Source organism: Salvia splendens, chromosome 20 (genome assembly GCF_004379255.2).
Source record: "Salvia splendens isolate huo1 chromosome 20, SspV2, whole genome shotgun sequence".
Taxonomy (NCBI): domain Eukaryota; kingdom Viridiplantae; phylum Streptophyta; class Magnoliopsida; order Lamiales; family Lamiaceae; genus Salvia; species Salvia splendens.
In genome coordinates this window covers 21,233,017-21,258,794 of record NC_056051.1, presented here as the reverse complement: position 1 = coordinate 21,258,794, position 25,778 = coordinate 21,233,017, and the positions used below count along the sequence as shown (strand labels likewise).

General features: G+C 38.5%; 6 protein-coding genes across 8 annotated transcripts; 3 read left to right on the top strand and 3 right to left on the bottom strand.

The window, feature by feature from the left end:
• The first annotated feature begins 2,111 nt into the window (after window positions 1-2,111).
• LOC121782682 lies at window positions 2,112-7,085 on the top strand. Its single transcript, XM_042180632.1, has 5 exons — window positions 2,112-2,205; window positions 2,928-5,074; window positions 5,190-5,310; window positions 5,941-6,000; window positions 6,069-7,085. The coding sequence occupies exons 2-5, from the start codon at window positions 3,003-3,005 to the stop codon at window positions 6,894-6,896; spliced, it is 3,081 nt and encodes a 1,026-aa protein (XP_042036566.1). The 5' UTR covers window positions 2,112-2,205; window positions 2,928-3,002; the 3' UTR covers window positions 6,897-7,085.
• Window positions 7,086-7,187: 102 nt separating this feature from the next.
• On the bottom strand, window positions 7,188-11,475 carry LOC121782684 (pentatricopeptide repeat-containing protein At1g63330-like). Of its 3 annotated transcripts, none has more exons than XM_042180633.1 (3): window positions 11,440-11,475; window positions 8,371-11,305; window positions 7,188-7,664 (listed from the first exon to the last, which is right to left on the bottom strand). In XM_042180633.1, exon 2 carries the CDS (start codon window positions 11,092-11,094, stop codon window positions 8,941-8,943), a length of 2,154 nt encoding a protein of 717 aa, XP_042036567.1. In that variant the 5' UTR covers window positions 11,095-11,305; window positions 11,440-11,475; the 3' UTR covers window positions 7,188-7,664; window positions 8,371-8,940. The 3 variants fall into 3 exon arrangements, with proteins under 3 accessions (XP_042036567.1, XP_042036568.1, XP_042036569.1); XM_042180634.1 differs by having other exon boundaries at window positions 8,371-8,438; window positions 8,623-11,469; XM_042180635.1 differs by having other exon boundaries at window positions 8,371-8,438; window positions 8,778-11,469.
• A 185-nt stretch (window positions 11,476-11,660) lies between these two features.
• Window positions 11,661-14,363, top strand: LOC121782419 (psbP domain-containing protein 5, chloroplastic-like). The gene is made up of 11 exons (XM_042180259.1): window positions 11,661-11,773; window positions 11,872-12,053; window positions 12,492-12,600; window positions 12,940-12,989; window positions 13,159-13,226; window positions 13,315-13,413; window positions 13,504-13,563; window positions 13,651-13,710; window positions 13,818-13,872; window positions 13,998-14,047; window positions 14,157-14,363. Exons 1-11 carry the CDS (start codon window positions 11,706-11,708, stop codon window positions 14,253-14,255), a joined length of 900 nt encoding a protein of 299 aa, XP_042036193.1. The 5' UTR covers window positions 11,661-11,705; the 3' UTR covers window positions 14,256-14,363.
• A 265-nt stretch (window positions 14,364-14,628) lies between these two features.
• On the bottom strand, window positions 14,629-17,867 carry LOC121782418 (uncharacterized protein DDB_G0286299-like). The gene is made up of 4 exons (XM_042180258.1): window positions 17,578-17,867; window positions 17,023-17,481; window positions 15,466-15,718; window positions 14,629-15,184 (listed from the first exon to the last, which is right to left on the bottom strand). Exons 2-4 carry the CDS (start codon window positions 17,365-17,367, stop codon window positions 14,808-14,810), a joined length of 975 nt encoding a protein of 324 aa, XP_042036192.1. The 5' UTR covers window positions 17,368-17,481; window positions 17,578-17,867; the 3' UTR covers window positions 14,629-14,807.
• Window positions 17,868-18,364: 497 nt separating this feature from the next.
• Window positions 18,365-21,145, bottom strand: LOC121783080 (syntaxin-32-like). The gene is made up of 5 exons (XM_042181133.1): window positions 20,700-21,145; window positions 19,592-19,836; window positions 19,332-19,507; window positions 18,889-19,089; window positions 18,365-18,721 (listed from the first exon to the last, which is right to left on the bottom strand). Exons 1-5 carry the CDS (start codon window positions 20,929-20,931, stop codon window positions 18,562-18,564), a joined length of 1,014 nt encoding a protein of 337 aa, XP_042037067.1. The 5' UTR covers window positions 20,932-21,145; the 3' UTR covers window positions 18,365-18,561.
• A 1,730-nt stretch (window positions 21,146-22,875) lies between these two features.
• Window positions 22,876-24,612, top strand: LOC121783000 (60S ribosomal protein L11-like). Its single transcript, XM_042181030.1, has 5 exons — window positions 22,876-23,027; window positions 23,137-23,244; window positions 23,351-23,393; window positions 23,807-24,002; window positions 24,190-24,612. The coding sequence occupies exons 1-5, from the start codon at window positions 23,025-23,027 to the stop codon at window positions 24,386-24,388; spliced, it is 549 nt and encodes a 182-aa protein (XP_042036964.1). The 5' UTR covers window positions 22,876-23,024; the 3' UTR covers window positions 24,389-24,612.
• The last annotated feature ends 1,166 nt before the right edge of the window (window positions 24,613-25,778 follow it).

Sequence of the window (25,778 nt, the reverse complement as noted above, 5' to 3'; positions counted from 1 at the left end):
TTCAAAAGTGGTAGTATATTATTATGGAATGAAACGAATATAATTTTGTAAATTTCTATTGTGCTACAAAAAATAAAAGTAGTACGAGCATCAGCAATGGTGCCCGTCCTGGCGGACGTCCGACCGGCGTGCCGGAGGTCCGCCATTGTGCAAGGTCGCGACAGATACGAACGTCCGTTGCAGACACCGAAGTTCCGCGGACGTCCATAGCGACGTCCGTGCGGACGTCCGCCATTGCGGAGACACGACGGATGTTCCGATTTTTTAATTATTTATTTATTTTTTGTTTAAAAGTCTATATATACGGCTCGTTGAACTTCATTTCATTCGCACCACTTGTTTTAACAAGTTTTTCTCTCTCTAAATTTCTTTTATATATCAGTAATGACTGGTAGTGGTAGTGGTAGTGGTGGGCATTATGAACACATGATGCGGCTTATTCATGCACGTGTGCGGGAGGCAGCGGATAGGGAGGAACAAGCGGCCTTGGAGCCGGCTGTACCTCGACCCATCCATCGTCGATCTATAGTACCCCGGGACCACCCCGCTGCACACCGTCGGTTGTACGAGAATTACTTCGCTCCGGAGCCACGATATGGGGAGAACATGTTCCGGCAACGTTTTAGGATGCATCGTCCGCTCTTTCTGCGTATCGTGGGTGCTTTAGAGCGTTGATACGGGTATTTCAGGGTGTGGGAGGATGCGGGTGGTAAACCCGGCCACACGCCGATTCAGAAGTGCACTGCCGCAATCAGGCAGTTGACATAAGGAGGTGCGACCGACATGTTCGACGAGTACCTCCACATCGGCGAGACGACTGCCCGCGAGTGCCTGGAGTATTTTTGTCAGGGAGTTAGGGAGATATTCGGGGATAGGTATCTTCGGAAGACTACCCCCGAAGATTGTCAGGCTCTGCTGGATATGCATGGGAATCAGCACGGGTTTCCAAGAATGTTAGGTAGCATAGATTGTATGTACTGGGAGTGGAAGAACTGCTCTGCTGTCTGGAAAGGGATGTACACTACTGGTTTCAAGGGCAAGAATCCCACGATGATCCTTGAAGCGGTAGCTGACTACCGGCTGTGGATTTGGCATGCCTATTTTGGAGTAACCGGGTCTAACAACGACATCAACGTCCTCCAGCCGTCGCCCATTTTCAACGACCAGTGCATGGGCGTTGGTCCGACCGTCAATTTCGTCGCCAACGGCAACCAACACAATATGGGCTATTATTTGACGGATGAGATATACCCTATGTGGCCCGTCTTTGTGAAGACGATCAGATGCCCCACAGAAAAAAAGAAGGTCTATTTTGCGGGTCGTCAGGAGGCAGCGTGCAAGGATGTGGAGCGGGCATTTGGTGTGCTCCAGGCTCGATGGGCGGCAGTGAAGGGTACAACACGGCTATGGTATGTTGACAGCATCGCCGACATCTTGTACGCATGTATTATCATGCACAACATGATTGTCGAATATGAAGGTCTAGCAATGACTGATTGGACCAATGATGATGCTCATGCTATGGGTCCAAGCCACGACGTGGCCACTAGCAATGTACGCATAGGGATACCCCACGACGAAGTCGATGAGTCTGTGCATTTGCCGACATGCGCCAAAAATAAGCCTATGTTCGACTCCAGAACGATATTATTGAAGAAGTATGGCAGCTGAGGGTCGTCGTTGATGTAGTTTTTAATTATTGAAATGTATTTTTTTTAATTTGGTGAAATGTACATTTCTTTTTTTTATTTAATGGAATTTTTTCCCTATTTGTGTCGAAATTTTAATCCCGTAAATTGTTTAATTCCTGAAATTGTTTAATTTGTGAATTTTTATTATTGTGGAAAGTTCGCCGGGATGTCCGCCATTATGCAGTGGGATGTCCATATAAGATGGCATCCGCAGTGGGATATCCGTATGACATGGCATGAGGTGTTTTTGGGATGTCCGCGGGATGCTAACGCTCAAAAAAGAAAAAACCAAATAACAAAAGTACTAGTATGATGTATGAGTAGACCAGCTCACACGGCTAACGTGTCACCACGTAACACGAGTTCGACTACCAATTAGCGCTTTCTCGACTACCATAAATTAGCTTATCTTTCTAGGGTTTCTTTTCTCTCTTGTTGCCAAGAAATGCTTATATCCACCACTCTGCTGTTTCGCTCTCTTCTTTCCTAAATTCCCATTTTCTGCGTCCATAAGGTAAAGCTCTACACTTTTCTCCCATTTCTCTGCATCTGCTGCTTGTGCCTGATTCCTATCTGTTTATGCATACCATGAGAAAATTAATTCGAATTTGGGGTTTTTTTCGTTGGTTGTTAATGTAGGGATATGGTTTTAAACACAAATGAATATTTTATTTCGAGTTTTGATTTAATCGAATTCATGCTTGAATTGATTAAGAAAAACCGATAAGAACTAATTCCAGTGTCGTAAGATAGAGTCGATGTTCTCGATCATGAATATGCAATTATGGCTCATAAGGCGGTTCAGATTCATTGGAAAGTGGTTCAGATTTAAATCCTTTTATCTTAACGATGTTTGAGCTTGAATTTACGGTTGTGTTTGTTAATCTGTGCAAATTCGACAGATTATTATACGTGGTTGATAGGGGTGTGTTTTTGTGTTTGTAATAGTCGGTTTCTTATGTTCATTTATTGTTTGCCTATTTGCATTTAGAAATAGCTTCTATGTTTTCTTCCATTGATTGATTATCCTATTTCATGTTCAGATTTTTATCCTAGGGGTAGTCTCTTTTTTTTTTTTACTAGATTTTGCTTTTATGCTTGTGGCGTATTGAATTCGATGTGCATGTGATTGATTATGGACTCTGGTATTGAATCCATTTAGGTGTTAAAGAAAACATGCTTATCTGTTTGTTATCAGCATGATTTGACATTACTATAATGCATCCACATGTGCAGTTCGATTTGGAGGATCAGGAAAGCAATCACGTCTACATTTGAGCCTTTTGCTTATGCTCTACATCTTTGGTGATCATGTCCAACAATTTGGTTTCCCAGTACCCGATCTCAGATAGGCAGTTGGCTCAGATGGAGCATGGTTCTAGCTCTCTTGAATTTCCAGCACCAGAGATGCCTATGAAAATGGCAGGACAGGTATCAAGCAATCCTGAGCCACAGCATTTCTCTGTACCAGTAGATCAAAGTGGTCTATTAGAGTCTCTCTCTGGTGATTCTGGGTTCAATACCTCATTGTTGCCGAATAATATGTTGGGGCATAATGAATCTTCTGGTGTTGCTATGGGATCAAACCAAGTTTGGATGTCGAACCAGCTAGGTCCGGAGCATGCAATTTCTCCCAACAGCATAGCTGCACAGAAGGCTTCATTCCCGTTAAAGCGGAAGGCTGAGATGGAACCTTCGTCAAACACTTCTCAGCAGCTGGCAGAGCCTTACAATCGGCCAGCACATGTGGGATCTGATGCTAATTCTCCTGGATATCCGCTGCATTCAGCACATCAAAAGAGAACTGCCCAATCCCAGTCTCGATTGGTCTCTCCAGTTACGCCTGTTCAACCTATCAAGAAAATGATGCGGAATGACTCCATGTCTGGTAAGTCTGGCTTACAACGTGGGCAGACTGGAAAGCGACAAACTGCCCAAATTGGATCTGCATCCAAGGTTCGTTCAGATTCATCCGAAGGAATAAGGTCTAAACTGAGGGAATCTTTGTCTGCGGCTTTGGCTTTGGCATGTCAGAACCAGGAGAATGCCTTGATAACTCAGAAAAAACAGCAGGATACACATAATGCCATGGACCCACGGGATTCTCATGTCTCTAGTTCTAGTGAGGGAGGTCAGGTTCCTGTTTCTGGTTCTGCAGAAATTTTCCCTTCAAATGAATTGGCCTCATTTAACAAAACAGATGGTTCTCAGGTATTTACTGCTGAGCTACCTCACGGTGAAAGTAGAGGGAATGAAGCTCAGGCTTTCCAGGGGTTCCAGTATAGTTTGCCTGATGAGGATGTTCCATTTGGTGATAACTTCTTTGTTAAAGATGATCTTCTGCAGGGCAATGGGCTTTCTTGGGCATTTGATTTTGATATGCATATGGGAGAGGGTAAGGAAAGTCAACACACTGAAAAGTCGTTGAAAGAAGAAGCAACTGGGCAGAAACAAGAAGTTGTAACTTTGACACCAGAAGACTTGGCTTGCAAAATTGAAGCTGAGCTGTTTAAATTATTTGGTGATGCGAACAAAAAATATAGAGAGAAAGGCAGGTCTCTTTTGTTCAACCTCAAAGATCGCAACAATCCGGAACTGAGAGAAAGAGTCATGTCTGGAAAAATATCTCCGGAAAGGTTATGTTCAATGTCAGCTGAAGAGCTTGCTTCCAAGGAGTTAACAGAGTGGCGTATGGCAAAAGCAGAAGAGTTGGCACAAATGAAAGTTTTACCTGATACTGAGGTTGATATAAGACGTTTGGTCAGGAAAACACACAAGGGTGAGTTTCAGGTGGAAGTGGAGCATGATGATCCCATTGTTGCAGAGGTATCTGCTGGGACTTCTTTGTTGACACGACCTTTAAAGAAAAAAACTGTTGAATCTCAATCTCCTTCTCCTAGTGTTGAAGATAAAGAGAAGGTTGCAGGCCGAGGGAGCAGTTTAGAAGGCCAGGATCTCCTGGGCAGCCTGATTATTCAGACAGATGGAACTGATCCAATGCAAGGAATGATGGTGGATGAACTCAAGGATACTGACCTGCCTCCAATTGTTTCGTTGGATGAGTTTATGGAGTCCCTTAATAATGAACCTCCATTTGAGAATCTATCTGCAGATGGGGGGAAGAAGTCTCCTGTATCATATGGAGAAAGCCCAAAACGTCCTAGCAACCTAAGGGCTTCTAATCGAGTTTCAGAAATACGAAAAGATGCTACCCCCAAAAAGGCCCCTTTTGTCAAGAAACCTAACGCGAAGGATTTGAGTGGTAGTCCCGCAAAAGAAACAGCTCGTCCTAGTGATGTACCGAAGAAAGCTGATTTAGTCTGGAATGGTATCCTTCAGCTCAACATATCATCCTCAATCACTGTTGGTGGCCTATTTTACAGGTTTGTGCATTTGTAGTTCAAAACTAGTAGTAACATTTTTTTTGTTTCCATTATAACCTAATTGGCTCCTTCCCGATTACATTAAACCACATTTGAAATTCCTTTGTATAAGCAGTGGTGAGAAGACATCAACAAAGGAGTGGTCTGCTTCTCTTGAGATCAAGGGCAGAGTTAGAGTAGATGCATTTGAAAAATTTCTCCAAGAACTCCCCATGTCCCGAACACGTGCAGTCATGGTATATCAAGGCCTTCTCCTTTTCCTTGTAACTAATTCTTGCCCCCTCAAATGCTGCTGCTGGGTATTGGCTTTTTGCCTCCAGAGAAGGCAATGTGGCTTCCCAGTGCTGATACCTGATTACCTTAATCTTTATTTAGTCTTAGTCTGTATGTACAAAAGCAGCAGCGGTGAAAAAATCTCCAAAATATATCAATGTTTTATATGTTTTCCCGGTGGGAAATTCGATCATGATTTTTGTCAAGAGAAGAAAAGAGAAATAAACTTTCTTAGATTAGTTTCTACAATTACCAGTAATAATCACCTCATATAAATTAAAAATCTTCTGTTGTGATGGATGTGTACTTTGTTTAAAGTTTATTTTATTGGTCTGTTCGAGATTTAAATGAATTGGTTGAAGAGCTGAGTGTTCGTATTCAGAAATTTAATTCTGTAAAGTAACTGTAACAGGACAATTTATATGTTTCATAAATTGTGAGTACGTCGAATAGTCAAAAACGTTATCAACGTGTATTATAAACAGGTCAAAATTATTGCTGAAAAAATGTGATAGTGTAGTGTTGTAGCTTTATTTACTTGTACATTTGAATTGCTACTATGCTTGCTAACCCCACTCTCTCTCTCTCTGCAGGTTCTCCACTTCATTTTGAGGGACAAATCATCTGAGGAGCAGCGTTCTAACCTCTCTGAGGTAACTCCCTCTCTCTCTCTCTGTAGTGTTTTGTTGGAACTTATGCAGCTGACCATCTTCCGGTGTAGGCTATTAGCTCGTACATAGGCGACGAGAGGCTGGGATACGCTGAGCCAGTCGCAGGCGTCGAGCTCTACCTCTGCCCGCCTGCTTCTAGAATGTTTGAAATGTTGAACAAGCATATACTCCGGGAACGCCCAGGAACCGAGGAATCCTTCGAAAACGGACTAATTGGTGTAGTTGTATGGAGAAGAGCTCATATAAGCAACGCAATATCACCTAATTCATCGTCCCACCATAAACACGCCTTCAAAAAGCAACCTTTAGCTGCTCCCCCTAAGAGATTTCATGACTCACCGAATCTTAATCCTAATACCCTAACTAGGAAATCCCAGCTGCCCCCGCCGGATGACGACAATGATGACATCCCGCCTGGGTTCGGCCCTGGCGCAGCAGAGAAGGATGACGATGATTTACCCGAATTCAACTTCTCTGCAAGGGAATTGAACCCGTCCGCGTCTCGTAATTCACTCCGCGGTTTGAAAAAGCTGACAAGACCAGTAGAGGATGTGAGAGAGCTTATCAAGAAATATGGGCAAGGTGGGCCTAGTGTGGTGACCAGTAAGAGTGTGGTAGTGGATGATAGGAGATTGGGGATTGAACCTTGGAACGATGACGACGATGATGATATACCAGAGTGGCGGCCCCAGGCCCCACAGCATCTGCCACACCACCAGCCATACGCGGTGCCCCACGGCCATCAGCTGCCACTGCACTTACATCCGAGTGATAGTCGTACGCCTCCTCCTGCTGTGACCCAGCTGCAGCGGCCACCCGGTGGAGCTTGGGCTCCGCCGCCGGGTTACCAACATGGTCCGAGATGGAGGCAGTACTAGTTAGCTTTTCACTTGCTGTATATAAATTTTGATGTTTTCTTTCCCTAACCACACCTCTGTTTCTTGTTTTAAAAGGTTTTCGGTTATTTAAGCTAGGCTGTTCCATAGTTTGTTCTTCGATTTCGTGTTTTGTAAAATTATTTAAACGCTTATAAAATTGACACAATGAGAGATGCAAACTTATATTTCTGTCTTTTTTTCATATGCTCTATCAACGTCCCAAGATTATGATTTTCTTCAAAATGGAAAATTTTGGTTATGTTTCTCATAAATATTCAAGCAAAATGAGTATGCACAATGTCTAACCCACGCACTGACGCCATTTTAATGGTCATATTTACATCAAGAATTTTTTACACTCTAGAAAGTTCAAAACTTTGGTCACACTATTCAGCCCAAGTCTATTCTCAGTCCAAAATTTGACATTCCAGGAAAGGGAATTGAAAATCTTTACAAGAGGTGGTAGAAAGTCTCACTGCTTTGTAGATGACAACTTAGGGGGGTTCCTTCCTCTTGAGGTGTCTTTGTCAATGTCCGACGTCTTCCCAACTTGATAAGAATGACGTTCGTATCTTCATCCTGCTATAAAAGAAGGGTTGGAGGAGCCATTTATACATTCAAGCTGACTTCTTTCTTCCTCCCTTTCGTCTGAAAACCCCGCTACAAGGGTATGATGACGAGCCTTCAGTCTTCTTACGGTGACCCTTTCCCTGTTGGGATCTTTCGGGGATACTGCTCCATGTGCAAATTGTTTCACCCAGTCGAGGGCTGCTTATTACCCAAATATTGGTGATGAAGGAACAGAAAGTGAGTTAGAAGATTCTTAATAGCATAAGTGAAAACATGCTTCCAGTGAATCATTTCAACCTTATGCATTGATAAAATGAAATTTAATGCAAATGAATTCATTGATATAAACTATCTATTAAATCTTGGTTGCCTTCGACACAACAAAGTTTAATTAACAATGGAGACACATCTGCAGCATTAGATCTGTATCGAGATGGATAAGGATGCAGTGCTTGCAAATATCAGACAAAGAAGTGAACAAAGCTTTATAGATACTGAATATGGACAGTGAATTTACAAAGCTTCATGAGGACATATCTATAAATTCCGATTTATGTGGAACAGTTCTAAAAAATAAATATGCAACATAATTCTCCAGATTCTATAAGCATCCTTTTCATGAACAGGATTGGAGCTGTCACACTTTTGTCTACTTCTTGTCTTTTATTATTTCTGAGCTTTTCTCATCTGATAACATGCTTAACCCAATATTACAAAAAAGATATATCACATTCAGCTTCATATGTCTTGACTCTCGACACACACAAATAGAAGATACTATACAAGCTCATTTCTGTAAATGTACAAGATTTCATGCAGCGATCTGAACAAAAATATTACGAGTAAGATAGATGAAAGCAGCAAGGCATGAAAGACATAACTGCAGTGCAACTATGTTAGGTACCTTTTAATCTTTGAAAATGCATTCTCCACCAGCTCGTGACACAGGATGTGTAGTTCTGGGATTTTTAACTGCAAAGAAAAAGGAATGGTTGGTACACCAATTCATCAAAACACTAAATATTTTTCATAATCTAACTTTGTATTTTATAGAAACAGACACTCTAAGACATAAAGTTACACATGCAAACTATTGGATCGGACTTATGGACCAGAATGGACAAGTTCGAGCTCTTTTGATAAGTAACACAGGAACCTGCAGCCCTTTCGTTTGAGTTCTGATTTCTTGTTGACTTGCTCAATATTTCTATTATTATTTTGATTTCCCATTTCTCAACCAGACTGCTTAGCGCCTTTCAGGAGATTAACAACAAGATAACTGGAAAGTTGGAGACATAAATGACTCTGGACCTGGAGCACAAGTTATTGCCTGATCAATCAAGTTATGCGAATATGCGACGAACACTTCTCCAGCCCAAACACTTCCTCAGAGAGAGCATCTTCAGTCGCATGATGAAGAGATGGAACCCATTTTCACCAGCCATATTGTATTCTCTATTAGTACCATCCCTTCTCAGGACAATTTACCAAACATACCAAATACTCTCATTTGTAAAGCTTGAGGGGAACCCTTCATCCAACCTTTTAACTTCGCTCCTTTCAATAGTTTATAAGATCCTTCATTAGGTTGACATCCATCCATGTACATGTCCTGGAGCAGATCGATGATTTCCCAGAACATTCCTTTCATGAACATTGCTTTCATTATTGTGTTGTAAATGAAGAGATTAGGAGGGATGCCATTCTCTCGCAATTGGTTTCGCAGATGAAGGACAAGTGCAATTTTGCCTCTTCTACATAAGGCATACACGAAGCAACTGTAGGTGCCAAGATCCGGCCTCAATTTATGGCTGGACATTTCCCTCAAGAGCTCATCTACCATCAAATCATTTCCTTCATGTATGAAAGCGCGGATTAGAATATTGTATGTAGTCGTATCAGCCGGAACTCCAATCTGTTTAAAATAGTTGAAAAATCTTTCTGCTAATCCAAGTAGATGATTCTTGCAGAGTCCAATAAGAAGGGTGTTCATAGTGACTGTATTAGGCCTGGGACCATTGATCACCATGGACTCCACGAGCTTTAAGCAGTCTGTTATTTTGCCAACTGTACAATAATACTGAATCAGAGATGTTAAGCTCACAACGTCGAGGTTTATTCCTTCATGTTCCATCTGCCACAAAATTCTCTGAACAATGTCTGAATTTCCTAGTTTACATGCAGCAGACAAAACTGTATTCAAGGAAATCAAGTCAGGGCCATTGCTAGGCCACAAGATACAATCAAATAACTTGAAAGCTTCGTAAAATTTTCTCTCTTTGCACAATCCCTTAAGAATTATGTTGTATGATCTATTAGTAGGTCTAAAACCCTTTTCCATCAGACTCTGCATCAAGGACAAAGCTTCTCCAGTATTACTATCACAACACATCGAATGCAGATATATGTTGTAAACGGCAGTATCTACAGAACAGTGCCTTAGTATAATATTGAGCAACAACTTATTGACGAACTCCACATTGCCCCTTTTCAACATGCCTCCAGCTAATGCGGCATGAGTATACATGTCAGGTGACAAGCCCTTTTGATCAATAAGTTGAATAAGATCATAAACATCACCTACTCTACCTTGAGTGCAAAACTCACGGAGAACTATGTTGTATACAACTAAGTCAGGGTTATATCCTCTCTCTTCCATCTTTTCCAAAAGGTTCAGTGCCACATCAACTTTCCCGTCATCACAGAGAAACTTAATAAGTACTGTATAAGTGACCAGACTAGGCTTACAACCAACATTTTCCATTTCCTCTAAACAGAGAAAAGCTTCACGCCACTGCCTATCCTTACTAAAACCATAAACCAATGCAGTATAAGAGTAAACAGATCGTACGAATCCCTTCTTTTCTAAGAAACCAAAAAATGCTAATGCGCCACAAGTTTGACTGGATTTACATAAAGCCCAGAGTATGGGATTATAAATAATCCCCCCACAAAAGTAGCCCTTTCCCGAAATTTTCACAAACAATGAAGTTGCCACCTGAACCATCCCTACATGGCAAAGACCTTGGATCAAGACACTTATATCATACTGACTTGGAATATAGTTGACACTCAACATAATCTCAAGCAACAAAACAGCATCAACTACACTTTCTGTTTTCAGTAGCTTCTTGAACAACTTTGACAGAATTGTAAACGAAGGGGAAAACCCACACGCCATCATCTCGTCTGTAATATACATTGCATCTTTTGATCTTCCAACAGAAATGAACCCATTCAAGAGTGTTTGATAAGTTAACAGATTCGGGCTTGGACCAAATCTTTTCATCCCACTGTAAACCTCAAATAACTCATCGAACGCCACACTACCCGACTTTAAGAAGTACCTGATCATAGCATTATAGTCATAAGTGGAAGGTTTACCAGGACCATTATTCCTCATAAGGTTCAGGGTCTCAAGGGCTTTGGTAATGCACCCCGAGGCAGCATGCCGCTGCATTCTTCGCTGCAACTCTCCATTTTCGCTCGACTCCAGCAGCACATTGTCATCTGATGAGAAACCAGTATCTTGAGCAGCACAGCAAGAAGTGGAAACACTCATTAAGTGGGATAACGGAAAAAACCATCTTTTTCTTTTGGGTAAAAGATGAATAATGCAAAAGAACATTCTACAGAAAGTTCAGAAATTTTGCATAAATCCCCAAAATCAAACCGATGACTTATCATGCTGCAGCATATCAGCTACATTTTCAGCTTCAGTTCAACGCCATTCTCATAAAATCAATCAACTTTGATTGCACCAAATAGCTTCATTCCTTCCAGCTTCAATCAACAAACAGATGAAATTCCACTTTGGGAAGGAAGAGAGTTGCTGTCCTCTGCTGAATGAAAAGACGTAAATTGATTGTGCCCTTCGAAAATTTGGGAAGATGAATTCACGAAGAACTTAATTGAATTGGTGGGGATAAACTCGCTTCCCGCCACGTTATAAATAAGTAATTGAGAGCACTACCTAAACCCTAACCCGTGTTGCCAAGAAATCTGGACGACGACATAATTCTTGTATTTTTTCCATTTAATTATTGAATAAAAAATGGAGTACTAATATTTAATAAACCCTTAATTAATTTTGTTCCCTTTTCTCAGTAAAGGATATCCAGGAAATGTCCATTCTGCCCCAAATAATCCACAAATAAAAGATCATAAATTATTATTCCAAGATGAATAAAGATGCAGTTTTTCAGTTATCTTTAACAATCCACATTGCAATAGAAAAGAATGGCAGCTGCAGCTCTTCCTACACTGAAATACCGTCATTCTCTCTCTCCAAATTTTGTCATTTTTGGGTACCCCTTTACCCTCTCGCTAAGCTAAGAACTGCATCATTCTGTAGCTTCTGCTGTTTCACCTCTACATGTGTTACAGCATTTGTTTTTTTTTGCAGAAATAATGCTCAAAGTGTGCCCATTTCAAGGAAGCGGAAAGCCCAATTAAGTGGGAAGTTGCGTAAAATTGTTGGGTGTTCAAGTAATCATTCAAGACCCTGTTTGCAAGATGGGATTTTGAGGAGGGATTTGATGTTATTGGGCTTGTCATCCTCTCTCTCTCTTGCTTTCCCAGTTTTAGGTAAATGCTGAGTAATCTTGTTTTTCCCCTGTTGTTTGATTTTGACTTCATTAGCAATATGATTGAGTGAATTGTGCAGCTTCTTTCTCACATTGTTGGGTTTTGAATGAATTGTGTTTTCGAGCTAAGAGTATTGTTGTTTAAATTGGGCTCTAAATGTGTGGATTTTGAGAGTGGCTATATTTTCAGATAAAAAAAACAGCTTAGGTGTTTGAGGAAAATCTAAGAACATTGCAAGTAATACTATTACTAAAGTTTGGCCCCTTTTAACAGTAATCGCCTCTCATTAAGAAAAAAGTGTTCATAGAGTTTGGCACATGCTAATTGGACTCGCAAGATTGATGTGTGGAATTTACTAATAATTCGACACTGTTTCGTCATCCAAATCCTCCAAGAGCTTGCTGACTTTTCTTGGATGTTGAATTGGTGACCGTACAGGCGCTGGTGCGGAAGAGGAACTGAAAATGGATCTATTTGTTGATGAGACAAATGCTTATTCATATCTGTATCCGAAAGCACTGCCTTCTGACAAATTTGTCTTCAAATGGTAAATAGTTGTTTACATCGACCAGTTTGTTAAGATAATTTTTTTCGTTTCTTTTTTCTTTATTGTATAAACGTAGTCCATTATGATGGATTACTATGATGATGTAAAGATGTTACACATCATGCTAAAAGCTATTTCAATGTGCATATTTTGCTGTTTTTCTTACTCCCATATTGCTCTTGTGTGTGTGTTTTATTCATGTGGTGTTAATGACTTATATACTTTACACTAAGACGACTTGTTTTCCTTCAGTTCACCACGTTTATTACAAAATGTTCTCTATTTCATTTTCTTCCATCGCTAAATTGTAGGAACCTCACTCTTTTCATCTATTTGAAGGGTGGAATCTAGAAAGCCGGAGCGTTATTCATCAGCTGCACCATTGTCCCGTAAGTCACAATAATCATATCTTACCTGGTCGAGTTAGAAAGCTCATAGTTTTCAATAATTCTCTGTCTTTTAAAGTGGGCAATCATATGCTAACTGTATTAATCCCTTTGATGAAAGCATGATGTATTAACTGCGTTCTTACCCACACATTTCTTGACCACCAAACAGCTGATGCTCGCCTTCGCATTGTGTCTGAGAGGGTTGATTTCATTGATAACCTCATAATTTCAGTTTCGGTAATATGATCATCTAATCTTTATCTCTATAGTGAAAGAAAATATGAATTTTCCTGACTTTTACTTCTGCCTTTACTCCTAAATTCAGATAGGTCCCCCTAATCCTTTGTTCTTGAAATCTAATGACAAGAGCACGTGGACTGCTAAAGACGTCGCTGAATCTGTTTTAGCTGACAAGTCTGCACTGGTATTTTGAAATTCATGCAAAGAATCTCTTCGTGAAATACCCTTAAATACATGTTGGATTTTGGAATGACGCTCTACTGTTTCATTACAGCGAGTAACCACAAGCCAGCGGATGGATGAAAGTTCAATCCTTGATGCACATTCTTCTACAGTAAGTCTGTTGCTGCCAAAGTTTTTCCCTGTTTGAGACATTGCAATCAGCTTTTCTTACACACAGCTTGTTGTGCTTTTCACTAAGGTTGATAGCGAGCCATATTGGTCTTATGAGTATTTGGTTCGGAAATCACCAACCGAAATGGTAAGTCTCCTAATTTATCAGAAGATGAGTGCAGATTAACAACTACGCTATTCACCATCTAAGTTTCTTATTTTCTTTTCTTTTTTTAAAATTTCTCGATAATGCAGGCCCCATCATCAAACCTTTACCGACATTTTGTTGCTGCAACAGCTGAACGCGAAGGTAGGATGATATACTAGTATCATACTGGTCATCTAGCTTTTTGAATGAAGTGTGTGTCTACTGTGTTGTTTGGTTGCCATGAATTAGAGCTGAACATAAATTTTGTCCTTATGTATGTATCACAGGTTATTTGTACTCTCTCAATGCTTCAACTCTAAGCATGCAATGGGAGAAGGTGAATGCTCAAATCTTTTAACTCCATTTTTCACATAATTGCAGCTCTGTTTATAGTATAGAGAAGGGATACCGATCTTTTTTATGACCCCTTTTTCCGTTGGGTGCAGATGGGACCATTTTTGGAGAAAACTGTGGCTTCGTTTCGCCTTCTTCCTCCTACTGAAAATTATGTTCCTCCTTACAAGGACCCCTGGAGATTTTGGTGAAAGCTGCTAGTGTTATGCAATCAAGATTGTTTGCTGAGTTGATATGGAAGAGTGCATTATTTGTAATCTCATATTTTGGTCAATAGTTAATTCAACATTTATTTTCTAGTTTTAGCCTTCTAAACCAACCGATTCTGTCATCAATCAACTAATGTTTCCTGATGTGTGTGTGTGTGTGTGTGTGTGTGTGTGAGAGAGAGAGAGAGAGAGAGAGAGAGAGAGAGTATAATGTATAAGAACCTTATAAGCCTAAAGATGTGATCGAAATCACAAGAAAAATCATCAGAAAGTTTCAGCACTCTTTAAAACTGAAGAGAGCGGTAGTTACACAGCAAGAAGAGTATTGTATAATACATCTGATCTAACGAGCAAGTACCAAATGCAACGGTTTCTCGATTTAAAACGAAAAAAATATAAAGAAACATCTTTTGACATGTAAAGTTCTATTCGAAGTTCATCTACTACAAAACTAGAGGCAAGAGCTCGGAGTTTATTAACCACAAAAATACATCTATCTCCATTCGATCAGAGCTCCAAAGCTCGAATTTTCTCTTACCGGATTGGCTGCTGGTTATAATGGTTCTTCTCCTTCTTTTTGGCAGCCGCAAGTTTTGCACTCCGTGCTGCAGCCTCCATAGCAACAGCTCTTGCAGCGGAGTCAACCTCCTTGCTCGATTTCTTTTTCTTAGCAGAAGCCACCCTCTTGAGCCGCTCCTTCACATCAACAGCAGAAGTGTCTCCCTCCACATATTCAGCCTCATCTTGTTCATTATGAGCATCTGAGGTATTGGGCTGGTCCTGAGGTTCCTTAGCTTCTTTGGAGGCCTTCTTCTTCTTCTTCTTTGCACTTTTGGATTCAGCAGGTGAAGCACTTTCTTTCTTCTCTGCAACTCCATTCAGTTGCACCTCTTTCCCGTCATTGTTTGGGTCTGCAAGAGACCAAAGATCATATGCAAACTTATATTAATAGAAATCGACTGTTTATTCTTACTTCACCTAATCGATGATGCTCTATTTCTAGTAATTAAGTAGGGACAAACTGAAGCTGCATTATTTGCACCCACACTATGTGACAGGCTCCAAAAAATGCATGCAAGATAACAAAATAAAGACATGGGAAGAAAATAGTAATAGGTAGCACACCAATCGCAGAACAATTTTCATGCACGACCAGCAGTTTCCATGTAGATGATAGGGATACATCAATTACCGGTTGTTACATCTTCAGCTTTCTCTTTAGGGTTTACTCCAAAATCAGCTAAAATGGCCTCTAATTCAGCAAGCTCCTTTTTTCTTCTCTCCTTCTTGGAAAGTTGTCTTTCTGTCTCCCTAGGTGCTGGAGATTGTTCAACCTGTGTTTCGACTACCGGTTCAGAAGGTTCTCCGACCTCTGTTTCATGATCAGGCTCCTCATCTACATCATCATCACCTTCATCGAGAAGCTCATCTTCACTCTCACTTTCCTAAATTTTGGATGGAAAATTAAGTTGAAGTCCCAAAAAGAATTTAGTCATTCCACACCAAAATAAAATCCAAGAGGGGAAGAAAGAGCATCAGTATATAATTATTCAATGGGCAGACATGTAACATCTCTAAATAGCCATTACAAATCTACAGCTGCAGAAAGAGCCAATAGGATAAAAGCAATCAGTAGAAATTTACAACAGACAAGGTTAACGAAGGAGACATACGCTAAGTAGTTACATTTCAGTTAGTATAAATGTGCAACTAACAAAGATATCAAGAGAGACATACCACAGGTTGTAACAGTACAATAGAACATGAAAAAACTACATGCTGAGGAGCTATGGTTTTTTGTCCATGATGCTATTTACTTGACTTGACTGAGATTGTTTTATCACTATAAAGGCAACCTGTAGATACATCCCATAAGATGCTGAACAGGAAGAAGATTGGTGAATCAGGAAGAAGATTGATATAACAAAGTAAGGATGATACACTAAGACCAAAAGGCTAGTCTGCAGATGACCCAGACAGGCTAATCAAAGTTTTTACTTTTTACAAGAAACTTAACACATTATCAGATAACAGTATAAGTTTGAGGGACGAAAACAATATTACAGTCCACTTTAGGCATTGTCAGTAGACTCAGTACAGCAAGAAGAAGAAAATTCTAGAGTCGATGAAGCATATTGGGGAAACTACTTATATATAGAACAGAAAGCCACAACAAAAAAATCATCAAAAGAAAGTAGTACTGGTACAGAAAAGGAAAGGAAAGCAAACATTTAAACGATAACACATTTTCATATAAATGACAAGACACCAGCTAAGCTTTTACAATGAAGCTCTGCTAGTAAAGTGTGTCATTCATCATACACATTAAGTAACTAGACGAAAAGTGAAAGTGGCAGCTACAAAATGACAACAATGAACACGAATGAAATACCAAAGAATCAGGAAATCTAGGAAATGGTATTTCTCAACCTTGCTGTGTAACACAACATGCTCAAATTTTAATTTGAAAAAGAAATTGCCTATTTATGCATAAAATGCGAAATGCAGCATACTGAAGGTAACAACACCAAATGATCAATACAAGCCGGGCATAGTAAACCATCAAGTCAAGGAGTCAAGCATCATAACATATTTATATGTATTGCAAATCCAGTTTTCTTTTAACAATCACATGCGGACTTCGAAATGTTAGAATTTAGAAACATTTAATCGTCAAACTAAATAGACAATAATAATATTTTTAAAATGAAATAGGAGCAAAAACAACCAGAGTGCGCATGCCTTATACCTCCAATTGATCTTGTTTCTCTGTTTCATCCACTTTATTCAAACCGGAACCACCCCACATCGCCTGGGGAGGAGCCGTGGTGGCATAGTAATCATCGTCATCCTCATCATCCACATCCGCCCACGACTTCACCGTCAAAGGTGCCGGAGCCCAGTACACCGGCTTTTCCTCCGCTTTTGATTTTCCAGAAGCAGCGCCACTCTTAGTGGAGCTCTTACTCCCCCTGGACGAACCCTTATCTTTGTCAGATTTCTTCTTCTTCCTCAAAGAATCCAGCGCCGCAAAAACATTGGTGTTGCTCACGGTAAACGATCCCTCATCCCTCCTATTCCCACCACCAACCATTTTCCACCGCGCGTAAATCAAAAGCCCTCGTGAACGAAGGAAAACCTGAAGCTCAGATGCAACAAATCGCCGATGATTTTCGGGACTGGATTTCCCGAAACCAATCAACAATTACTGCTTCCAGAACAACAAATGAAAACCAAAACAAGCCGTAATTCGATACAATTCTCAAAGAAAAGGAAAAATAATCCGAACTATAAGTGAGTCTACCGCGAGATTGTTGATCGAACAAAGCAAGCCGTAATTTGATAAAATTCTTTAAAAAAAGGAAAAATAATCCGAACTATAGGTGAGTGTACCGCGAGATTATTAATCGAAAGACGAATATCAGATTATATATCGTAATTTATTTACTCCCTAATCCTACAGTTCCGATGAGCTCGAAAATCTGATTTCAAAATGTAGGGTTAACACGCAAATAGGGTTTCGAACAGAGAGGCGCAGCTTCTAAGGTTTGTTTGGTTTGGTGTTCACGATTTTCTGTGAAGGCTACTTTGTGCATCTAATATAGATTGGGGGTGGGATAGGGTTTGTCAAATAGATTGGGCTGGGTTGGGTTGGGTTGGGTCGATTTAGGTTGACCAACAATCCCGTCCGTACGATTTATCTAGTCGAAGCTTCTTTAATTTTATAAATTAAAACAGATATGAATTGCTAGTTAACCACGTTATTCATATTGATTAATCTTGCTCGACTGAGTTTTTGGATTAAGGCCGAAAGTATCCCATCGGTTGACGGGTCTGAACTTTTGATGATTTTTCAGTGATGCATTATTGGGATAATTCCTTCTTTATTATTCTTTTGTGCATCTTTTCCATTTTAAAGTCAGGAACCGTGAGACTAAATTTTCATATTTTAAGATCGTTGTTTAAAATAATCGTGGTTATATTATCAAGTTACTAATACATACGCCCGTCTTCATACATACTAAGATAAAAAAAAAACACCGCAAAAAAAAAAATCGAAACGAACAAGCATTATTATACACACACAAGCAAATTAAAATATAAATTTCCCATTACACTTCAAACTGAAGTTTTTGTCTACAACTTCACTTATGGTAAGAATACACTGAAGCTCGTCAGATGTAAGGTTCCCGACTTCCCGTCCCGATATACATAAAGAATATTACTACAAAATACTTTGGAAAATTATACGGCCGAATACAAGTTTTGCTTACCGTGCAACAGCTGACTATGCCACGAAGAAGAGGAATACCATGAGGAAGAAAATCAACACAAAGAATATCTTGATCATTAGCCACCGATTTGATGAGATGCTATTGAGGTACTTGAGCAAAGCCCCTTGTGCTCCCTCCACATTTGACAGCGTGTCTTCCATGTTCTCATCGATCCTATTAACACAGGTCCAAAACCATGTAAGAAAATGAACTCACTTTCTAGAGATTATAAAAACAATGGCATATAGCCATATAGGCATGGGTTCGTAAATGCAAGATACATGATCGTACATTTTGAGCATATAAAATGGTGAAAACAATTAAGAAGTTCTAGTTCATGCCTGATAGCAATCTCTCCTTGCTGAGATACCAATGTAGCCAACTGATTGAAGATACTGCCCAGCTCATGAATTGTCGACTCCACATTTTGAAGAGCCTCGGCTCTACTCTGCATGTAGCTGTCCTGTACGGGAACAATTTGTTGTTGTTGTTGATTTTGTTGCTGCTGCAGCAAAGGCTGGGATTCCCCGTCAACCTGAGTCCTGTTAAATAAGTTACAGAAAGTAAGCTATGCACGTAACGGGTAGGTAAATCAGTTTAATTCAAGTTGTTTTCCGCAGTATTAAGTCCTTAAAGGCATCTTTTAGAACCACATTCAGGACTACTCAACAAGCATCATCAATTTTTATCAGCATAAATTCAAAAACAGAAAATGCAATGACCAAAATTCATGTAAGCCATGGGGATAGCAACTGGCTGGAAATTTCATGTACTATGTGCTTACTTGGGAAATAACTGGGAGGAAGTTTTTGTGCCATCGGACCATGGAAGAGGTGTGGCAGCTGAGTTACTAGTTGAAGCCTTTGCAGCCAAAGGACGCTGGCGAACAAAAGGATTTGCATGGCTCTTGGAAGCAGACGACGAAAATAACTGTCTTCTGTTGTCATGAACCTTCAGGTTCTGTTGAAGACCAGGAAACACATTGCATTATTAGCTATACATGAATAAAGGATGATGAGTGGAAGCATCGAATTCTGGGTTCACCTCTGTTCGCATGGTTAAAACTTCCTTGAACTCCTTTGTGGTGCTCATCAAACGATTCTTTAGATCGTCAACAACAGTAGTAGAATGAGTAGTGGTGTCACTGGAGGTAGTCTCATTGCGTGAATTGGAGAGAAACTGGAGATCAACTACACCAGAGTTAAGAGTCGTTATATCTAGCTTGATGACTGCAGTGAGCTCCTGGATTTCCAAGGTAGGGTCATCAAACACTGATGTTCTCTTTGCCACTGCAATAGATAAAAACATAACATTATCAAATCATATATCGAGCATGCCAATCCAATCTAAAAAACAATCATAAACAAGAGGCATACGAGGGACGGGCAGTAACAGTCAATGTATGTGGTGGACTAGCCTATGATATAGGTGTTTACTTTTGAGTGATACGATAAAATGATAGTAAAACATAAGATTGAGAACTTTTTAGATGAGATGGTCAAACAAGCTCAAAAGTAATCATTCCAATGGTTGATTAGCTTGGACTCTTTTTAACTATCTATCCTATCACTAAAGGTAAATGCTCCCTTAAGGTATAAAGGCCCCTTAACGTTTAACTAGATCTTGGTCCATAAGAGCACAAACATCCTCCAAGAACAAGGCAAATTATGATTTCTTAAAAAGTTCTTTATTCAAGCATCTAGAGTTTGAATCAGTGGTATGAAACTAATACTCTCGTGCTCCTGAAAGTAGCAACGAGCTAAGGGGCAGATATACATTCTTGTATGATTAACATATGGTCTGCAAAAGAAATCATATCATAAACTCAAGATACAAAAGGTCCGCACAAGAACTCATATCATAAAATCAAGATACAAAACGTCGCCGACAAACAATTGATCAGATTAAATTGGTTAACAAACAACACATTGCGCCATCTTTTAACTCCTGTATGTGATGGATCCAATAAAAAATCTCAACCACTCCATACATACTACAAAATGTTTTCAGATACATGCAATTCAGATCATGTACATTAGATAATAACTTCTAAACTTCAGCAAATGCAAAGCCGCGATCAGCTCATTAACTAACCAAGAACATCCTATTTCTGGAGAAAAATAGCAGGATGAGCTACAATTGAATCACTCACGCTTTGCCAGCTTAGCTAGCTTCTGCGACGTCTGATGAATCCCAAGCCCAATTTTGGATGCCCTCCGGTTGAACTCCGATTGCATCGCCAGCGCCGACCGCGGCGGGTCCTCCCGCTTGGATCCACTGCTGCTGGGCCCATTGTGCAACGATACTGATTTCCTTGCCCTCTCCGCAATCCCTAAAAACTCCTGCGTCCGATCCCTAATAGAAGCATTGCTCTTCACCGACATTTTTGCCAGATCAAATTATCAACACCTCAATAACATACGCTCCTATGCTTGATCCAGATGGATTTAAAATTAGGGATCGAGAAACAGGAATTCGGAAAATTCAGCCTGGATCTCAAAACCCTGAAATTGGTGAAATGAACGAAACCCTAGATCTGCGTGAAGAGGGTAAAATTCATGTTATGTTTATTTCCGCTGTATTAATTTTCCACCGTAAAATGCAATTTTCTGCTTCTTAATATTTAAATCTTAAGTTAAACATAATTTGTGTTCCAGTTTGATTTCCAAAAATATCATAAGAGTAGTAGTATTTACCTTTCTTTAATTGCTTTTAAAAATTCTTAAACTCGGAAAGCAAATTCTATGTTCAACATTACTTCCTCCCTCTGTTATTTAATAATTTTAATAGTGACTGATATAAAATTTAAAATAAAATTATGTAATAGATAAGAGAGATAAATAATGATATTGTTTATAAAGAACTAGTATATTTTTTTCACTTTTTCAATCCATTTTTATATTTTAAAAAAATTCATACCGGATCAAAATGAATAATTATTACTGGATGGAATTAAGTAGTACTATCAAAAAATTTTAAAATATTTTTTTTTCTTAACATGAAAAAGTAATGCAATATAATTATTTTTTGTTGTGTATAATAGTACTCCTTATATTAGGAGATTAATGTACATATGTAAATTGTACTAGTATATTCACATCAATTCAACATATGATATAATTTGTATATTTAATATTATTTCACTCTTCATAAATGACTAAATGAATGTTTCCAATTTTATCCGTAAGTTTGCAAAATTTGTATATTCACTTCAATTCAACATATGATATAATTTGTATATTTAATATTATTTCACTCTTTCATAAATGACTAAATGAATGTTTCCAATTTTATACATAAGTTTGCAAAATTTGTGTCCAAGTGATATGACATGAGGGTCTTTTTCGAATTGTTAATAAGCATGGTAAAATTATTATATGTTAAAATTTTTATATATTTAGAGTTGGTCTAATCTAGGGGACGATCCGAAATGATAAAATTAGTTTATTTTTTAAAGACGAATATATCTATATTGGCTGAGTGAACGCACTTAAATAGTTTGGGAATAAATTCTCATCCAAATATTACATGATTATATGTTAATTTATTTTTATGTATTTTTAAAAATTTAAAGATTATGTTATGATGGATTCAAACCCAAAACTTTTAGCCTCAAGCATTAATGCATTACCACTCATCATTAGGATATAATGCACGCAACTAAGTAATTTGAGTCATGTCATAGTGCTCTTAAGAAATCGGCAAAATGGTAATTGTCTTGTTGCTAGATCTGTATAAAACTATAAAATCGAACTTTTTACAATTGAGGATTTTTTTAATTGTAAATGCAAGTTCAAGACATTTTAAAACATAAAACTTGTAACATGTGACATCTCAATTACTTTTGCAGGAAAATGCACGTGACACCAAATACTATATGCAAATGCATATCATAAACATACCCGCGGTAAAAGAGTGATAATATGCATGTGACATCTCAATTACCTTTGTCAACTACGTAGTGCAGTCTTCTATTTTGGAGCTATAACCTAGATGCTATAATCGACAGTTAGATCGCCTCAATTCTACGGGGTGTTAGCGATGAACCAAATCTCAAAGAGTTTGTGTGCTTTGATTGAGGTTCAATTGAATTGGATGGGAAGATGAAAAGAAGAAGGTTAGAAGTTAGAACAAATTTGAGCTTATGTAAATTAATTCAAAGATCTTGAATATAGTTTTTGAGGTGTTGATATCAGATTATCAGTAGGATACTGTATTTGTGTAGTGAAATTTAAACTAGCCCAAATATTAGTAAAGAAGTAATTAACCAGAAAAGTCCTCGAGGATGCAATTACATTAATTAACGCTTGAGGGGCACAGTGGACATTTCGGTCAAGCCAACAATCACATGGAAACCCTAGCTCACTGCCTCTCTCCCCTTCCGGTTGATATTTAGGGGTTGCAGCTCATTCTCACTTAAACTCCTGCCGCCGCCGCCCCTCCTCCGCCATCTACCGTTATTCACCGCTGCGTAGCAATGGTTCGTGCCGCTACTTGTGCTTTCGCATCTGCATTATCCGCGAGCATGTATATTCGCTTTGGAGGCTCGATTGATTTGTCTAATTTTGCGCATATTTGTCATCTTGTAGGCTTCAGAGAAGAAATTGTCGAACCCGATGAGGGAGATCAAGGTGCAGAAGCTGGTGCTCAACATCTCCGTCGGAGAGAGCGGAGATCGTCTCACCAGAGCTGCTAAGGTACCACACACATTGAGCCACTGCCGCCGAAGCTCTGAATTTTTTCATATGATTTGTTTTGGTGATTTAATATTTTTGGATTGACCGATTTCATTTTCTCTGATAGGTGTTGGAGCAACTCAGTGGTCAATCTCCTGTTTTCTCCAAGGGTAAATTCCCGTACGCGTATTTTTTCTATTATCCTAGTACTATTAATTTTCTGGAATATGCTTTTGCTGTTTGTACATTTATGTATTTTTCTAGTTTTAGAAGTACCGAGACGCATGAATTCTGCAATATTAACTTGTTAATACAGATTTGTTGCTTGAGTAGTTTTAAGCATTTTGTACAGAACAGATAAAATATATGAATCACCTAAATAGCAGAGCTGGAGCAGTTCTACTTTTTGTATTATGGTGATCCTATAAATAGACTAGATTAAAGCATTTTTTTAATTGTGATGTATATATTTTTTTAAGTCAGGGTTGTTGAGAATTGTATTTGTATAGATTGAAGCTTATCAAATGATTTTTTTTAACATATGTAGACAGTAGTTGAATTTGTTTTCTTTCATGTTTTGCAGCAAGATACACTGTTCGATCTTTTGGGATCAGGAGAAATGAAAAAATTGCTTGCTATGTCACGGTTAGAGGTGACAAGGCTATGCAACTCCTTGAGAGTGGCTTGAAGGTCAAGGAGTATGAACTGTTGAGGAGGAACTTCAGTGAAACTGGATGCTTTGGTTTCGGTATCCAGGAGCACATCGATCTTGGGATTAAGTAAGCAAATCTGTGATGAGTTCTCATACTACTTTTCAATTAATAGTTGTAGACTTGTGTAGCATAAGTTGCCTGTATGCTTTTGAGGTTTTATGTGACAGATACATTGTTAATTTGCCTGTATTTTTATGATGCTACTGTTTTGAAGTATGAAGATTTCTAACATGTTACATTGATAATATTATAGGTATGACCCTTCTACTGGTATTTATGGTATGGACTTCTACGTTGTCTTGGAACGCCCTGGATACCGTGTGGGTCGTCGCCGTAGGTGCAAGGCCCGTGTTGGAATCCAACACAGAGTCACCAAGGAGGACGCAATGAAGTGGTTCCAGGTGAAATATGAAGGTGTGATCCTGAACAAGGCATCCAACATTGGAGCTTAGACTGAGATCAGTGTCTCACCCTTTGGAATGAAATCTTTAAAGGTTTTGTTTGTTTTATCCTTTTTCGCTAAAAGTTTTGTAGAATTATATCAGCATACAGGTCTTACTCTCATGTTGAGATGAGGTTATGTTTGATATTTTATTACTGGTGTTAGATATGCTTATGAATGTTGGTACTGTTATGAAGAACCAGATTGGTTTTATATCATTTAAATGTTCTTTTATTTCGATTTACCCAATACCATATTACACTGTTTGCTTCTCGTAGTACAAAATTTGCAAATTATTAATAGTGAATCTTAAGAAATTGATAGCGTGTATAAGGAATATGTATGTATTGCAAAAATACTAAAAAATTGATACTATACTTATAAACTATGATGCTGACGTTAGACTATAACCATCCGTAACCTTCACCCGACCCAACCCAACCCAAATCAACTCCTTAATAAAATATTCATTTCTTAATCTCCGCATATTGACATACACAATCCCTACTCAATTCAACCCCATCAACTTCTTCACCCGACCCAACCTAAATCAACTTTTTAATAAAATATTCATTTCTCATCTCCACATATTGACATACACAATCCTTACTCAATTCAACCCCATCAACTTTTTTACTTCCAGTGACACACCAATCCAATCCAATTAAATATTATCTTTTTCATATATTTTATATTAATATTTTGATTTATAATTAATTTAAATATATTAAATAATGTCTAAAAATTATAAAAAAAAGTATACGATTCAAATTTAAAACAGAAAATATTAGATATTCAAATAATTAAAGCACAATATATTAGAAAATTACACACATTAAAAAATACAATACGATAATAGAAATAAACAAACCAAAATACAAATGAAGAGTGAAAAAAACAAATTTATCAAAACAAGAACGAAAAGAAAGGTAATTTGTTTGTGAAGAGTTTTGCATGCCTAGTGGGATATATATAGAAAAAATGAAGCACAATAAAAAAGTAAGAAATAATAAAAAATCATAATTAATCATAAATAAAATGATCTAGTTCAGGTGAATTTTTCACAAGAGGGACTCACATGAATGTTTGGAAGAATAATTCACATGAGTTTTGAAATGATATATAAAGACAAATATAATAATAATTAAATAAATTAAATTAATAACTAAAAGTAATAAAAATATCATAAATTCACAATGTTCAAAATATTCAAAAATGTGATTATCTAAAATATTTACATTTCATATTTACAGTATACAATTCTAAAACATGTACATAAATAAAGTAGTAGTGATTAATCAATAATTAATAGTAAATAAAAAAATCAAAAATAATAATACATTGAGCCAATAGAAAATGGACACGTGTCCTTTGCCCTCCACTTTATGTTGGGCCGGCCG

Excerpts from the sequence above, each read along its gene's own strand:
- LOC121782419 (XM_042180259.1), top strand. The coding sequence starts at position 11,706 with ATGGCAGCTGCAGCTCTTCCTACACTGAAATACCGTCATTCTCTCTCT. Across the intron at positions 11,774-11,871 it reads CCAAATTTTGTCATTTTTGG|AAATAATGCTCAAAGTGTGC; the intron begins GTACCCCTTTAC and ends TTTTTTTTGCAG. Across the intron at positions 12,601-12,939 it reads GACAAATTTGTCTTCAAATG|GGTGGAATCTAGAAAGCCGG; the intron begins GTAAATAGTTGT and ends ATCTATTTGAAG.
- LOC121783000 (XM_042181030.1), top strand. Across the intron at positions 23,394-23,806 it reads ATCTCCTGTTTTCTCCAAGG|CAAGATACACTGTTCGATCT; the intron begins GTAAATTCCCGT and ends CATGTTTTGCAG. Across the intron at positions 24,003-24,189 it reads CACATCGATCTTGGGATTAA|GTATGACCCTTCTACTGGTA; the intron begins GTAAGCAAATCT and ends ATAATATTATAG.
- LOC121782418 (XM_042180258.1), bottom strand. The coding sequence starts at position 17,367 with ATGGTTGGTGGTGGGAATAGGAGGGATGAGGGATCGTTTACCGTGAGC. Across the intron at positions 15,719-17,022 it reads AGAAACAAGATCAATTGGAG|GAAAGTGAGAGTGAAGATGA; the intron begins GTATAAGGCATG and ends TCCAAAATTTAG. Across the intron at positions 15,185-15,465 it reads AGCTGAAGATGTAACAACCG|ACCCAAACAATGACGGGAAA; the intron begins GTAATTGATGTA and ends GGTCTCTTGCAG.
- LOC121782684 (XM_042180633.1), bottom strand. The coding sequence starts at position 11,094 with ATGTTCTTTTGCATTATTCATCTTTTACCCAAAAGAAAAAGATGGTTT.
- LOC121783080 (XM_042181133.1), bottom strand. The coding sequence starts at position 20,931 with ATGTCGGTGAAGAGCAATGCTTCTATTAGGGATCGGACGCAGGAGTTT. Across the intron at positions 19,837-20,699 it reads GCTAGCTAAGCTGGCAAAGC|TGGCAAAGAGAACATCAGTG; the intron begins GTGAGTGATTCA and ends TATCTATTGCAG. Across the intron at positions 18,722-18,888 it reads CAAGGAGAGATTGCTATCAG|GATCGATGAGAACATGGAAG; the intron begins GCATGAACTAGA and ends CTGTGTTAATAG.
- LOC121782682 (XM_042180632.1), top strand. The coding sequence starts at position 3,003 with ATGTCCAACAATTTGGTTTCCCAGTACCCGATCTCAGATAGGCAGTTG. Across the intron at positions 5,075-5,189 it reads GTTGGTGGCCTATTTTACAG|TGGTGAGAAGACATCAACAA; the intron begins GTTTGTGCATTT and ends TTGTATAAGCAG. Across the intron at positions 6,001-6,068 it reads AGCGTTCTAACCTCTCTGAG|GCTATTAGCTCGTACATAGG; the intron begins GTAACTCCCTCT and ends CTTCCGGTGTAG.